General features: G+C 49.0%; 1 protein-coding gene and 1 pseudogene across 1 annotated transcript; both read left to right on the forward strand.

Moving 5' to 3' along the window:
• Positions 1-5686: 5686 nt before the first annotated feature.
• Positions 5687-6663, forward strand: LOC136466409 (polygalacturonase-like; annotated as a pseudogene).
• Positions 6664-6973: 310 nt separating this feature from the next.
• Positions 6974-7947, forward strand: LOC136500040 (calmodulin-binding protein 25-like). Its single transcript, XM_066495481.1, has one exon. It carries the CDS (start codon positions 7096-7098, stop codon positions 7720-7722), a length of 627 nt encoding a protein of 208 aa, XP_066351578.1. The 5' UTR covers positions 6974-7095; the 3' UTR covers positions 7723-7947.
• Positions 7948-12782: the final 4835 nt, after the last annotated feature.

Here is a 12782-nt window from a genome sequence, read left to right on the forward strand (position 1 = left end):
ACCGACCAATGGTAGTATTTATTCCCCGTAATAACGCAGCGTTATTCGATCGCGGTCGAGAGGGAATCGAAGGACCTCCCCTGATCAATGTGGACATTGAAGCACCGAAGCTGGAACCGTGGACATTGAAGCACCGAAGCTGGAACCGTTTCCCGCGCTGACACAGCAGCACCCGTACGCCTCTTCGTAAATTCCATGCCACTTCATCATAAATACAGTAAAAAGAAAACAATGGCATACAAGCGTGGTACCATACCATCGCCATGTTCGTTTGGGCTGATTTGACTTATAAGTCATAGCTGAAAATATTGTTGGTTGGTTTGATGTGAGAGAAAAATACTGTTTGTTGGCTAATAAATCCTGACTTATAATTCAAATACGACCAAGCGAATAGGCTGTATACCAGCAGGTAGTATCAGTGATCCCATCTCCTAGTAGAGTAGTATATTTGTTGAATACCTGGCCCTACGCAGGCGCACCACCACGCAGGCGAAAAGCCAACGGGCAGGTAAAAAAAAAGGACGACGACAATTTAAGGGCCGGAACCAGAACGGCGGAACCCATGCTTACTGCCGTAGCGCCGGAACAGGCAAACGGCGCCCTAAACGTGGTGACGGTACAAGTGAGGGCGCGGGCGCGGGTGACCTTTATGGCACATGCGCTGCGTGCCTGCCGGGCGCTGCAGAGATGCCCACCGGCGGCCGTGCCGTGGCCATGCATGGACGATGGACCAGCTGCCGCATGGGCACGGCCGGACAGGGCTGGCTAGTGGCTACAGTGCAGGTGACGCAAGGTAGTAGCTAGCTAGCGTTCTCTGCCCCGTGCTCCTCCATCCGTCGTCTGCGTCGGCGATGGGGAGGACACAAACGGCTGGAATCATATGCCTCAGCCGCTGAGCCAACCAGCCACAGCCAGCCGCACATGGCTAGTACACTGTGGTACTACGTCTTCGATATATCGCTACAGGCTCAGCGCCGGACATTTCAGCAGGATCGGGCGGCGATGTCCCTGTGCCCCTGTCGTCGCCCACTCGCTCGCAAGTTGAAACAAAAAACGTACCTACTTGCATGTACAACGAAGTCATTTTCTTGAGAGTAGGATTATAAAACAGCAGAGTGCAGCTGTGACACAACGGGCACTTTTGTTCTACCATTGGCGCCGTTCTGCTTCGCTGAAAAAACGAGGCGGAGCACTATTTTAGCTGATTTGTTGTGAGAAAAAAACACAGCGACTGCAAAAACAAGTTGAAAAAGACTAAGAGAAGCGAAGAGGGGACGGTACGGTGGTGAAGCGAGTGCCTTTTTCTCGGTGCAGTACTCAGTGTCGATCAAACGTACCAGCACCTCTGTCTGTGTAACTGCCACAGTATATAGACAACCGAGGACCGCAGGAGATGAGGACACGAACACGAGCACTGTTAATGTTGTTGAAAACAGTGATGTAACGGGAAAAAAAAAACTTGAGGCCTGTGGTTTGGACGTAGGCAGCGATTTCCGACATTGTCCAGGCGAGAATAGCAAGCAGCCTTCCCGGCCCAACCCGATAGTTTCAGAACGGATAGCATTATAGGGGCAGGCCCAGATAAGAGCATTTCAGCCCAGTAATGATCTGGCCTTTCCCCTTGCCGGATACACGAGGCGTCCGGGGCGTTACGCAAACCACAAACATCACCATGAACAAATTAGACAAGTGACATAAGTTACTAAGGCTTATCACTTGTCCCTCGACTCTCGTTCACAAAGGCGCCATCCACTAAAGAGTTTCTCCACCAAGGAAGTGGTCTCCTCGTCTTCCGCACACTGAGTAGGCTTGCTACCCGTCTACACAGAGATTGGAGGATTGATGTCACCGGAAGGCTACCTAGGCCCTCGTGGCTCGTCGGAGATCACTAAGACATCGAGTGCTCTCGCTCACCAAGGTTAGAAGGGCATAACAACCCAATCACTCAAGCTATCGATCGAGCACTAAGGACTAATCCTCATAAAGATGAACAAGAGATCTATCCGAGTCTTGGATGTGATCTTTATGCACTTGAGAGGGTGGACGAAGTAGATTCACTTGCACAAAGGTTGAACAAGAAAGGAGAGCAATCCGATAATGATCGGATGGAAAACACCCCTGGTAGCTTAGAAGATTTTCTATACATTAGAGTAATCGAGGATAGATATAATATGTACCTGAAGCACTAAGCATCATCAGTGATTAGATGGTTGAAATATACTATGAGCGACATCAAACACCAGTCGTGCAATATTTTTTTTTATAGAAAAGAATATGCATGCATCTGTATAGTTCCTCGTTAGCAGATTGTTGCTACCAAGAAGAATGAAACAGCTTCCTGTCGTTAATGTTAGGTACTAGTAGTACTACTGTGTCGTATCTGCCATTGACCTAGACCCTAGCCCCTAGGTAGGGAATGAGGGTATGATGCTCTTAGGCCTTGTTTGTATGCATGTGTATCACCTCAATCCACATGTGTTAAATTGGAATAAAATGAAATTTAGTTTAATTCCACTACAAACTACTTCAACACATATGGATTGAGATGAATGCATGCACATCCAAGGCCTTAAAGAAGCCCATAAATAGGCTTCGTGGCGGAGCAAAACGCAACTTCTCTTTCTCTCCTCGAGCGCTCGCGACCTAGATCTAGATCTCGTGGGCCCTCTCCCTCCTGTCTCCGGCGAGCTCGCCGCAGTGGTAGGGAGTGGACCCCCTTCCTAGTACTTAGTAGCTAGTAGCTGTAGAGCAGTAGAGGTCCTCGAGATGGGTGTCTGTCTGGCCATTGCCATCGCCGTCGTCGTTGCTGCTGCGGCCTTCCTCGGCATCTTCCTCGCCGTCGACGACGTCTCCGCCATGGTCAGTATAAATAAAATAAATCCGTTCTCCTGCTATGCGGATCTCCCCTCCTCTACCTCCACTCCCACCTCCACTCACCATCACCGAGATCCGTTCTTCTCTGCTCCGCAACCTTCGCCGCACGCCTCCACCTCTTTCTTGCAGCCACCAGTCCTGCCATTCCCTACTTCAGCCGCAGCTCCTCCTCTGGCATTGGTTTGACAGCTCCGCCTTCGCCTGGGATCCTAGCTTGAGCCTTTTCTATCTTCGACGGCGGCTTCAACAACATCCTTTGGTCGCCGCGCGTGAATCTCCTTCGACGACTCTACAGACCCACCCTTAACCGAAGCTATGCGCGGTCGGTCCATCCGGGTGCAAGCGTCTTCGACGCCCCTGCGGCCCCTCACCGGCGGATTCATCCTCCGCAGCGCCACCGACGCTGCTGCCTTCTTATCTAGTTGCAGGACTTTGTTGTAATTTGGTCTTCCATGGAGGACCTCTTTATAAACTGACTACTTTAATTATATAATATATGTTGTTGTTGTAAAAAAAAAGCCCATAAATATCAAAAGATAAAATGAGATATCATCTAAACTTACCCTTTACTTATGGTCATACAAGGACCTTTTAAATAATTTCATAAAAAAGAGGATTTTTTAAATCATAGTTTCCTTGTCATCATCGTGTTTGGTGGCTTTAGCACATAGTATATTATATACTCCTACACGCTATTAAAAAAGATCAGCCTGTGGCTATTGGGCGCTTTAGATTAGAATACCCCAAGGCCCCGGTCACTAATTCAACAGAAATGACCGAGTGAAGGAGACGCAGACGCAGCAAGTCAAAGCGGAGAGTATCACACGAGGACTATTCTATTGTGGCGCCTAGACGTGCCGGCAAGTCTAAGCAAACAGAAATGGTGTGGCAGTGCTTGATTACCACATCCTGATATCATCATGTCCTCATCAAAGTACATCATGGTGATATCCGAAAATCAAACTCATCCTTGAAATAGAAAACTACATACTCATTTGCATAGGCAAAGCTCTTGATTTCCCCCAAAAAAAAAAAACGGCTTGATGAATTGCTCATAGTAGAACACTAGTATTTCTTTTAGATGAAAAGGAAGTATACCTTCCAGGCCTTTGTACCAATAACCAACTACAACTAGGATGCTAAAACTCACTTTTGTTTCCTGTGATCTCTGGCGCTATCATCCCATCCCATTTGATTTCAGCGATATCTGCCCGCCAAACTACTCCCATGTTGTACTTGCACAGTGGAATGTTTCAGTGGCGTGAGCTATGATGCTACTGCTATACGTATATCATTGCCCTACCTAGCACAAAAGGAATCCAGGAAGGAAGAATGATGGCCGGCCGCAATAGTTCCGGCATGGCCTAGTGAGAGTTGGCCCTATCTTACAGTCTATCATGGAGCAGTTGGGTCTTCAAACGTCAACGCTGACAGGCATCAGGAATCTTCAGACCCATTCCAGTTGCTAAAACAGTTTGCGCCAGGATAGCCCGAATGTAGACTCGGTGCTGGCGTGTGCAATTCTGTGAGTCAGCACACTGAAACAGCACGGTGAGACGCACAAGATTGAGCTGAAGCTGAACACTCTGTTTGACTTATTAGCATGGTGAGGGGCAGAGTTTCACTTGCCATGTCCTGAACAAACACATACTATGATGCTGTACTAGTCTACAGACCCTTGGGTGATGCTCTTTACATTTTCCGGATGAATTCTAGATCTCCAGTGGATATATGCTTTACTTCGTGGAGGATGCATAAGATCAGATTCATGACAAAGCACATATCATTTATTCATTCCGCTCTTTATTTCTGATAAAAAGGGGTGATAGAAAGGGGAAGCTTTGAAAAAACTTGAAGCTAACTCGATGCCGCAGAAGGTTCGTTCGTCATTTTCAATGTGCAGTGTAGGTGATGGGGCATCTCTAAAAGGCGACTGAAAATGCACGACAAGTTTTCCAAAAAGGACATGCAGGACAGATCGCTTCAAGATCTTTGAACTTTGACCTCTTTCCCGCGTGCTCTTGCATATAAAATAAATAAACTAGAACTAGTACGGACTATGAACCATTCAACCTGTATGAGCATTACGGTGAATTTCTTCGACGATTGGCGAAAGAACACCAAATCGTCGAAGTGGAATTGGAAAAGCTTTGCAGCTTCGCCGTAGCCCGTACCCGTAGAGCAGAACGAGTAGTCAGGGCTCAGGTGTGAAGTGATCAAGGCCATGTTTAGTTGCCCCAAATTCCAGAATTTGGCACTATGCAAAAAGAAGATTCCCCGTCACATCAAATTTGCGGTACATGCATGGAGTACTATATGTTGACGAAATCAAAAACTAATTGTACAGTTTGGTTCTACTTTGCGAGACGAACGTTTTGAGCCTAATTAGTCAACAATTGGACAATTGTTACCAAATAAAAGCAAAACGTTACTGTGGCTACAGTGAAGCCAGGAAATCCGGCGGCGCCGATTCCCTCGGCAACTAAACATGGCCCAATTGAAGGCGTGTAGCACGTCGCGAGCGAAGGCGGCGAAGGGACATGGACAGGGACAAGAAAATTGCAAACGCGAAATGTGCTTCGTTATTATAGGACTTCAAACATCGATTTTGCTAAAACGATCTTTAAAACGTTGGCACTTTGTTATACATGACATTTGATCTTTTTAATCACTTTTCTCAACTAATATATATATATATATTTTTTTTTTGCCATGATGTGACCGTATTATCCTCAGGGCTTCAATTGACGTGGGATGGGGCTGCTGGCCCTAGGTAGGACTGCAACGAGAACGTCGACGTGTTTGATGCATCATGGCTCGCATCAACGCTTATTCCCTAGCGCTGCTGCTCTTTTGCTACGTTTTGTCAGGTGTAGCTGAAGCGGCGTACAATGTCGCCGGTTTCGGAGCGAAGCCCGACGGCCGGATGGACTCGTCCAGCGCGTTCGCCAGTGCCTGGTCCGCCGCTTGCCGATCATGGGAGCCGGCGACCGTGCACATGCCGAACGGGCACTTCCTGCTCAGTCGTGCGGCCTTCACTGGCCCATGCTCCAGCAGGGTGACGCTTCAGGTCGATGGTACGCTTGTTGCGCCATCAGGCTACACCAGCGGCGGGGACGACGGCCGGACCATGTTTGACCACGTCGATGGCACCGTCGACGGCCGCGGCGAGGCGCTGTGGGCGTGCAAGGCTGCCGGGCATGGCGGGTGCCCCAGTGGAGCAACAGTGAGATGCCATATCACATCACATGCATCTTATTCTTGCAAGTGCATGCTGAAGTGCAAACATGCATGACACCATAAAGTGTTCCTCTTGATCGACTTGGTGCGTCGCCAGTCACTGAAGGTGCTGAACTCGAGGGACGTGGTGATCAGCGGCCTGACCTCGGTCGACAGCGAGCTGTACCACATCGTGATCGACGGCTGCGAGGGCGTCACGGTGCAGGACGTACAGATCATCGCGCCGGGAAGCAGCCCCAACACGGACGGGATCCACGCAGGCCTCGTCCCAGGTCACGGTCACCCGGACCAGCATCCAGACCGGGGACGACTGCAGCCAGCAGCCATGCGGTAATACGGTCATGATAAAATATATATTTTTTAGTTGAGAAAAATAATTAAAAAGATTAAATATCATATATATATATATATATATATATATATATATAATAAAGTGTTAACGTTTTAAGGATCGTTTTAGCGAAATCAAAGTCCTGTAATTCGCGTCCTATGATTACAATTTTCTCGAAAGGGACATGCCGGTCTCAGCTCTCTAGACGTTTGACGTGATCGGGCTCTGGTCGCAAGGACGTACGTACGCAGGCACCTACCTACCGGATCGGCGAGACCTCACAAGAGTTGGGTCCTAGTCCATTCATCCAGAAATCAGAACCACGCTGCCCCACCCAACGACCCAAACGGCCAAACCCATGCGCTGCGACCTGCGATGCGATGCGATGACGCTGCCATCACCATCACGCACGTCGTCCACATCGCCATCGCCCGCGCCGCCCGCACCAGCTGCCCTTCTCTGTCCCAGCCCACCCGCCTCCGTCGTCCTTTATAACCTCCGCCCGCCGCTCGCAGCTCGCTCGCACACTCAGTCAGCCCGTTCCCACTCCCTCCCCCAAGGTCGTCGCCACCGCTTGCATGCAGTTGCAGCTAGCAGAGCCGAGAGCCTGAGCTTGACACGCAGCCAGCCAGCGCCGAGTCAGCGACGCCATGGACACCGTCTCACTCTCCTGCGCGGGCGTGGCGCCGCGGAGCGCGCTCCTGTCGCACTCCTTCGCCGACGCGGCCATCGCGCGCGCGCTCCACTTCTCCCTCTCCGATCACGCCCCGGCCGAGCCGCCCGCGGCCACGACGATGCTGATGCACGGCGCCGTGGCAGGGACGGACTGTCCCGGTCCCGCGATGGCCGCAGCGCCGTCGCCGTCGTCGTCCGCGCGGTGCCGGCTGGGCCCGGCGGGCGGGCACGGGGGGAAGCGGCGCCGGCCGCGGCCGTCCAAGCGCGCGCCCACCACGTACATCAGCACCGACGCCGCCACCTTCCGCGCCATGGTGCAGCGCGTCACCGGCGCCGACGAGGCCGACCTGCTGCAGCCGCCGCAGCAGCAGCAGGACGGCGGCCTCGGCATCGGCCTCTTCCTGCCGCACCTCGGCGTCGAGCAGTTCCTCCTGGCGGCGGGACACGCGCCGCACGTCGCTGCTGCTGCTGCACCGTACGCGACGGCCACGCCCGCCGCCGCGGCGGCGGAGCAGCAGCCTCTGTTCCCGACGCTGGACTCGTGGAACGTCATGTACGGGAAGAAGAACGAGGTGGTCTCGGCCCTCACTGCTAGCCCATGAAAACGTCCTGGTTGATCCCCGTCCGTTCCAGCGACCTTGTACGTGCGTGTGCAGCATTAGCATCCTGCATCTAGCTTGGTTGATCAGATCAGCTGATGATTTGATCTCTTCGGCCCCGTTCGCTTGTCTGACCTTTGAGTGGAGAAGCTGTACATCACATATAACAGTTGGGGTGACCTTTGAGTGGTCTAGGGATGGAATAGCAGAGTTGTGTTACTCAGAGAACCCCAGGGACAGGCAGTCACGCTTTTTCTACTGTATTTCGATTGCAGTACCTGCAGTTGCATCCGCACCTGCAGACGTTTGGCTGAAGCCGTACATTTTCGGCCACCGACAATATTTTTTTTCTCATAATAAATACTTTCAATCATGCTTATCAGTCGAGCAGAACAGTAAGCTTTTCTTATGTAAAAAAATGTCTCGTTGATCCATAAACTTTTCGGCTGCACCACCACCCATAATTGGCTTTGGTTACTGAATATTTTTGGGAGGATAAACCATCTATTTGTGGCTTTACCAATTACCATGCTGCACATCAAAATCACCCAGCCATCAAAGCTTTTTTCCACATTATTACACCTATATCAGCCACAATGTAACCATGAACGACACGTCACGACTCACGAGCCAAAACTTTTTCATGGGTGTGATAATTCTGAAAACTTTCGAAGAGGTTATACTTCACTTCACCATACAGGTTCAACGAACACCGAAATTCGCGCTCCACTCACTGCCCTTTATTTGCCCCGCGACCTGGTCTTGTACTCATGTGCTTTGTGCTTCGGAGACTTTGCATAGGTGTTGAAAAGAGGAGCGGAAAATGCTACTCCAAAAAGGTACAAAAACTGCCTTTTAATCTGTTCGTCTTTTGCGACAGTGACCGTGCTGGTTTCCTTTTTCTTAGGCTATCTCTAACCATAACACTCAAAATATAAGACCCATTTAACGTTTGTGTAGCGCTATAGTCAAAAGGTTCAATACACATTCGACATCCTCTTCAACAACAGGACCCAAAAGAGAATCCTTTCTACAAATGAGTTTCCAGGAAAGAGGATACTCATATTTAGGTTGTGCCTATGAGATAACCCAAAATGAGTCTCCCGTATAGATACTCTGTTGGATGCTAATTTGAGGTCTTCTACTACCAATTTTAAATTTAGATGTCCATATAGATCACCTGTTGAAGACAGTCTTACTGATTGGCTTTGATTTTGGTCATGGATCGGAGCGGAAGCCCAAGGACGTCTAGGCCGTGAGGCTCGCCGTCGGGGCACATACCTGCTGGACGGCAAGTTTTTCAGTCCTTTGGATTGTGATAGCGGTGACGATGATGAGACCCCGGATGAATGAGCGATCAGTGCCTTAAATAATGGTGTTGTTATTCACATGTCGTGCAAACATGTCATTACTAATGCACCATTGTAATTTGCAATGTAAGATTCATGGTGTATAGCATCTGCTTTTTTCGAGAACATGTCCTTTGACACATGTTTCATGAAGAGGAGTGTGTATAGCATCTGCCGACAGTAAGTGAGCATACATGATACATAGCATCACCAACACCGATCCAAGTATATTGTGAAGCCTCTTTCAACGGAAATTCTATTTACCTGAGTGTTTCTAAGTGCACTTGGCCCTCTACGTAGATTTTGGTGTATTAATGACAAAACAATTTAGTGATTAACTTTGTTTAGAGCACCCGCAGTGGTATAAGTCAGTTACTAGCTCTAAGTCAACTTTAATAGTGCTAACTATGTTTGGTTCCCCCTCCTAAAATTTAGTCCGTGTCACATCGGATTAATTTACAATATTAAAATAGACTAATTACAAAACTAACTGCAAGATTAAGACTAATTTGCGAGACGAATCTATTAAGCCTAATCAGGCCATGATTTGACAATATGGTGCTACAGTAAACATGTGCTAATCATGAATTAATTAGGCTTAATAGATTCATCTCGCTAATTAGTCTACCCATGTGCAATTAGTTTATATTTAATCCTCCTAGTTAGCATCCGAACATCCGATGTGGCACGGAATAAACTTTAGCCCCTGGATCCAAACACTAACACTCTCATATGATCTTGAAATGTGTGTATAAGCCTAACTCTCGATCAAAAGCTAGCTTTTCTCTCTCTTTATTAATATATGAAAAAATGCTTAGAGCTAACTTATCAATCACCCATTATAGGTGCCCCGAGCATTGTAGTCTAGTGATAAGGAAGAAGAGTTGAGGGGGGAAAAGGGTAAGGGTGTCATGTAGAGGTACACCAAAGGTGACCAAGAAGAAAAGAAGAAAAGAAAATGGTAGTTACGAGGACCCTCCAATTAACTACATTAAACTAAACTGTCAATCATAGATCATACTCAATTTAACATAATTAACATATCTTTCTCTGGGTCACACCATCTATGCTATCCGTAACGCACAGAAATACACATGATCAATACATATAGAGAGCATATACTTCAGATCAAGTTAACACATGGAATTTAGTTTAAGTTTACAACATAAGGTCATCGTCACATTTAGTTCTTACAACAAACCATAATGGAAGTCTAAAATTACAATAAGTTTTTAAAGATACATCTTATGGTTGGTTCATGCGACCACCATGTTACTCAAGGGTGTCCATCACTCCCACTCAAAAGAGGGTATGGGATCGTAGAAGTACCGATAAATAGGGGTTGTCTCGCATGCAACACAACTCAAAGATAATAATAAAGAGCCCAAGAGCCAAAAGTCTAGCCCGGTACTGTACTTGGCCTGAGTCTCCTAGTGAGAGCGAGCGCTCCTATGGCCATCCGCCAGACCCCTACCTCTCCTCTACGGCGTGCTCACCGGCGACAAGGGTAGGTGGGCTAGTCCCCTCCTCTAGAGTTCTTAGTAGATCGTAGTTAGAGTTGCCCTGATGGGAGAGTCATGTCTTGCCGTCGTCGTCGTAGCAGCTGCCGTGGTCTTCCCCTGTTTCTTCCTCACCGTCGATGTCGTCGACTTCAAGGTCAGTGTTAATAAAATAAATCATTTCTTCTTCCCCGCGGATCTCCTCACCACCACCCTCGCTTCCACATCCATCCGTCACTGGCGAGATCCGTCCCCTCCCGATCCGCAACCTTCGTTGCACGCATCCCTCTCCGTTCAGTAGCCTCCGGTCCTGGTGCTCCTTTCTTCAGCAAGGCAGCTCATATGGTGTTGGTTCGACAGCTCCGCCTCTACCTAGGATCCTGGTTCAAGCTTCTTCTTCTACCTCCGGCGATGGCTCCATCTGCATCCTTCGGTCATCAGTGTGCGTTGCCTCCGATGGCTCAACCGTCCCACCTTTAACCGGCGCTTTGCGCGGTCAGTCTACCCGGGTGTATGCGTCCTTGACGCCCCTGTGACCCTCCGCTGGTGGCCTTGTCTCCCCCATCGCCTTTGACGTTGTTGCCTCCCCATCCAGCTGTAGGACTCTGATGTAATCAGGTCTTCTTTTGAGGACCTCTTTGTAAAATGGCTGCTATTTTAATATAATATATATGAGTTGTTGTAAAAAAAACTAAAAGATAATAACACCGTGAGTACAAGAAACGTACTCCACAAGTGAGCTAAGGTGTGGGAAGTGGACACCTCATAAGTTGCATGCTCTAGGGGTTAGTATATGTAGTGTGTCTTGGTGAATCGTCCGGTGTTCTCGTCGGACCACCTGACGGCTCAACCATATTGTTGGTCGGTGCATAGAATTACCAATTTTAGCAATACAGAGCACATAGTTTTGTAAATAGAAAATTGATAATACAAATGCTCGTGATAATCATGCTCAACAACAAGAAGTAAACTATACACTCTGGTCATAACGCAGTATTGACGATGACCTCTTATGGGTAGCTCATCGAGTTTTGTAGCACCCGATGGCATGTGGTGAGAAGAGTTGAGGAATACAAGATGAGGAGGAAAAGTAAATGATCGTTTAGGATTTACTTTTATTTTTCCGGAGTTACTACCGCCCAAACGTCAGGATGGTTTGTTTCCATCGGACGCCAACGCTAACGTATCATGGATGGTTTGTTTCCATCGGGCGCCCGGGCCTGCCCAGCCTGCTGAGCCTGCCACGCCTGCTGCACCTGCCCGCGCCTCCTCCTGCTGCGTGCCCATTTGCTACTGCTACGCATGCCCATCTGCTGCTGCTACGCACGCTGCTACACTGCGCGTGCTTGCCCGCCCGCCTACTGCTACTACCCATGCTGCTATGCCTGCGGGGACCACTTCCGAAAATACTCGCAACATAGAGCACCTGCTACGAGTTACATATGACAATGGTAAAACATTTGGATCATACGCTCGGAGCATATGTGTATAATCACTGTAATATATATAACATCCAGATAAAACACCTACAACATATATCTAAAACGCCGAATCATTTAAAAACATACACTTACAACATGTATCTGAAAGCAGTTGAAACATTTAGAACATACACTTACAATACGTGCATAGCCATTACAACATGTGCAAATATCTCTATCTACTTTTGCAACATCCAGATGAAAACACATACAACATTCAGATGAAACATCTGAAACACTGGAAACATACGCTTACAACATGCGCTTTTAGCTCAATGTCACTTTGCTGCTTGGACGATGGGGGCTCATCATTGCGGAGCTCGACGCCGGCACGGAGGTCGGCGGCGGCGGATGGAGCTCGCCGGTGCGGCAGTGGCACGAGCAACTCGTCAGCGGGGCAGCATCACACGAAGCTCCTCCCCTCGCTTTCTTGCTGGAGCATCCGTCGTAGAGGCTCGCTAGCTCGGTGGAGACGGCCACGACGAGGAGGTAGCGCGGTGGAGGCGGCCGCGACACGCGGATGCCATGGTGCAGGCAGCGAACGATGCGGTGGAGCGTGGAGCAAGAAAGGGGGCGGCGCAATGGAGGCGGCCGCGACATGCGGATGCCACGGTGTAGGCGAGCGGTGTGGTAGAGCGCGGAGTGGGGAAGGCGGGCAGCACAGTGGAGACGAAGCGCAGTAGATTTTTTTTTTCAAACTAGGTAAATGCCCGTGTGTTGCAACAGGAACACAT

The sequence above is a fragment of the Miscanthus floridulus genome, chromosome 1 (assembly GCF_019320115.1).
Source record: "Miscanthus floridulus cultivar M001 chromosome 1, ASM1932011v1, whole genome shotgun sequence".
In the NCBI taxonomy this organism is placed as follows: Eukaryota; Viridiplantae; Streptophyta; class Magnoliopsida; order Poales; family Poaceae; genus Miscanthus; species Miscanthus floridulus.

Excerpts from the sequence above, each read along its gene's own strand:
- LOC136500040 (XM_066495481.1), top strand. The coding sequence starts at position 7,096 with ATGGACACCGTCTCACTCTCCTGCGCGGGCGTGGCGCCGCGGAGCGCG.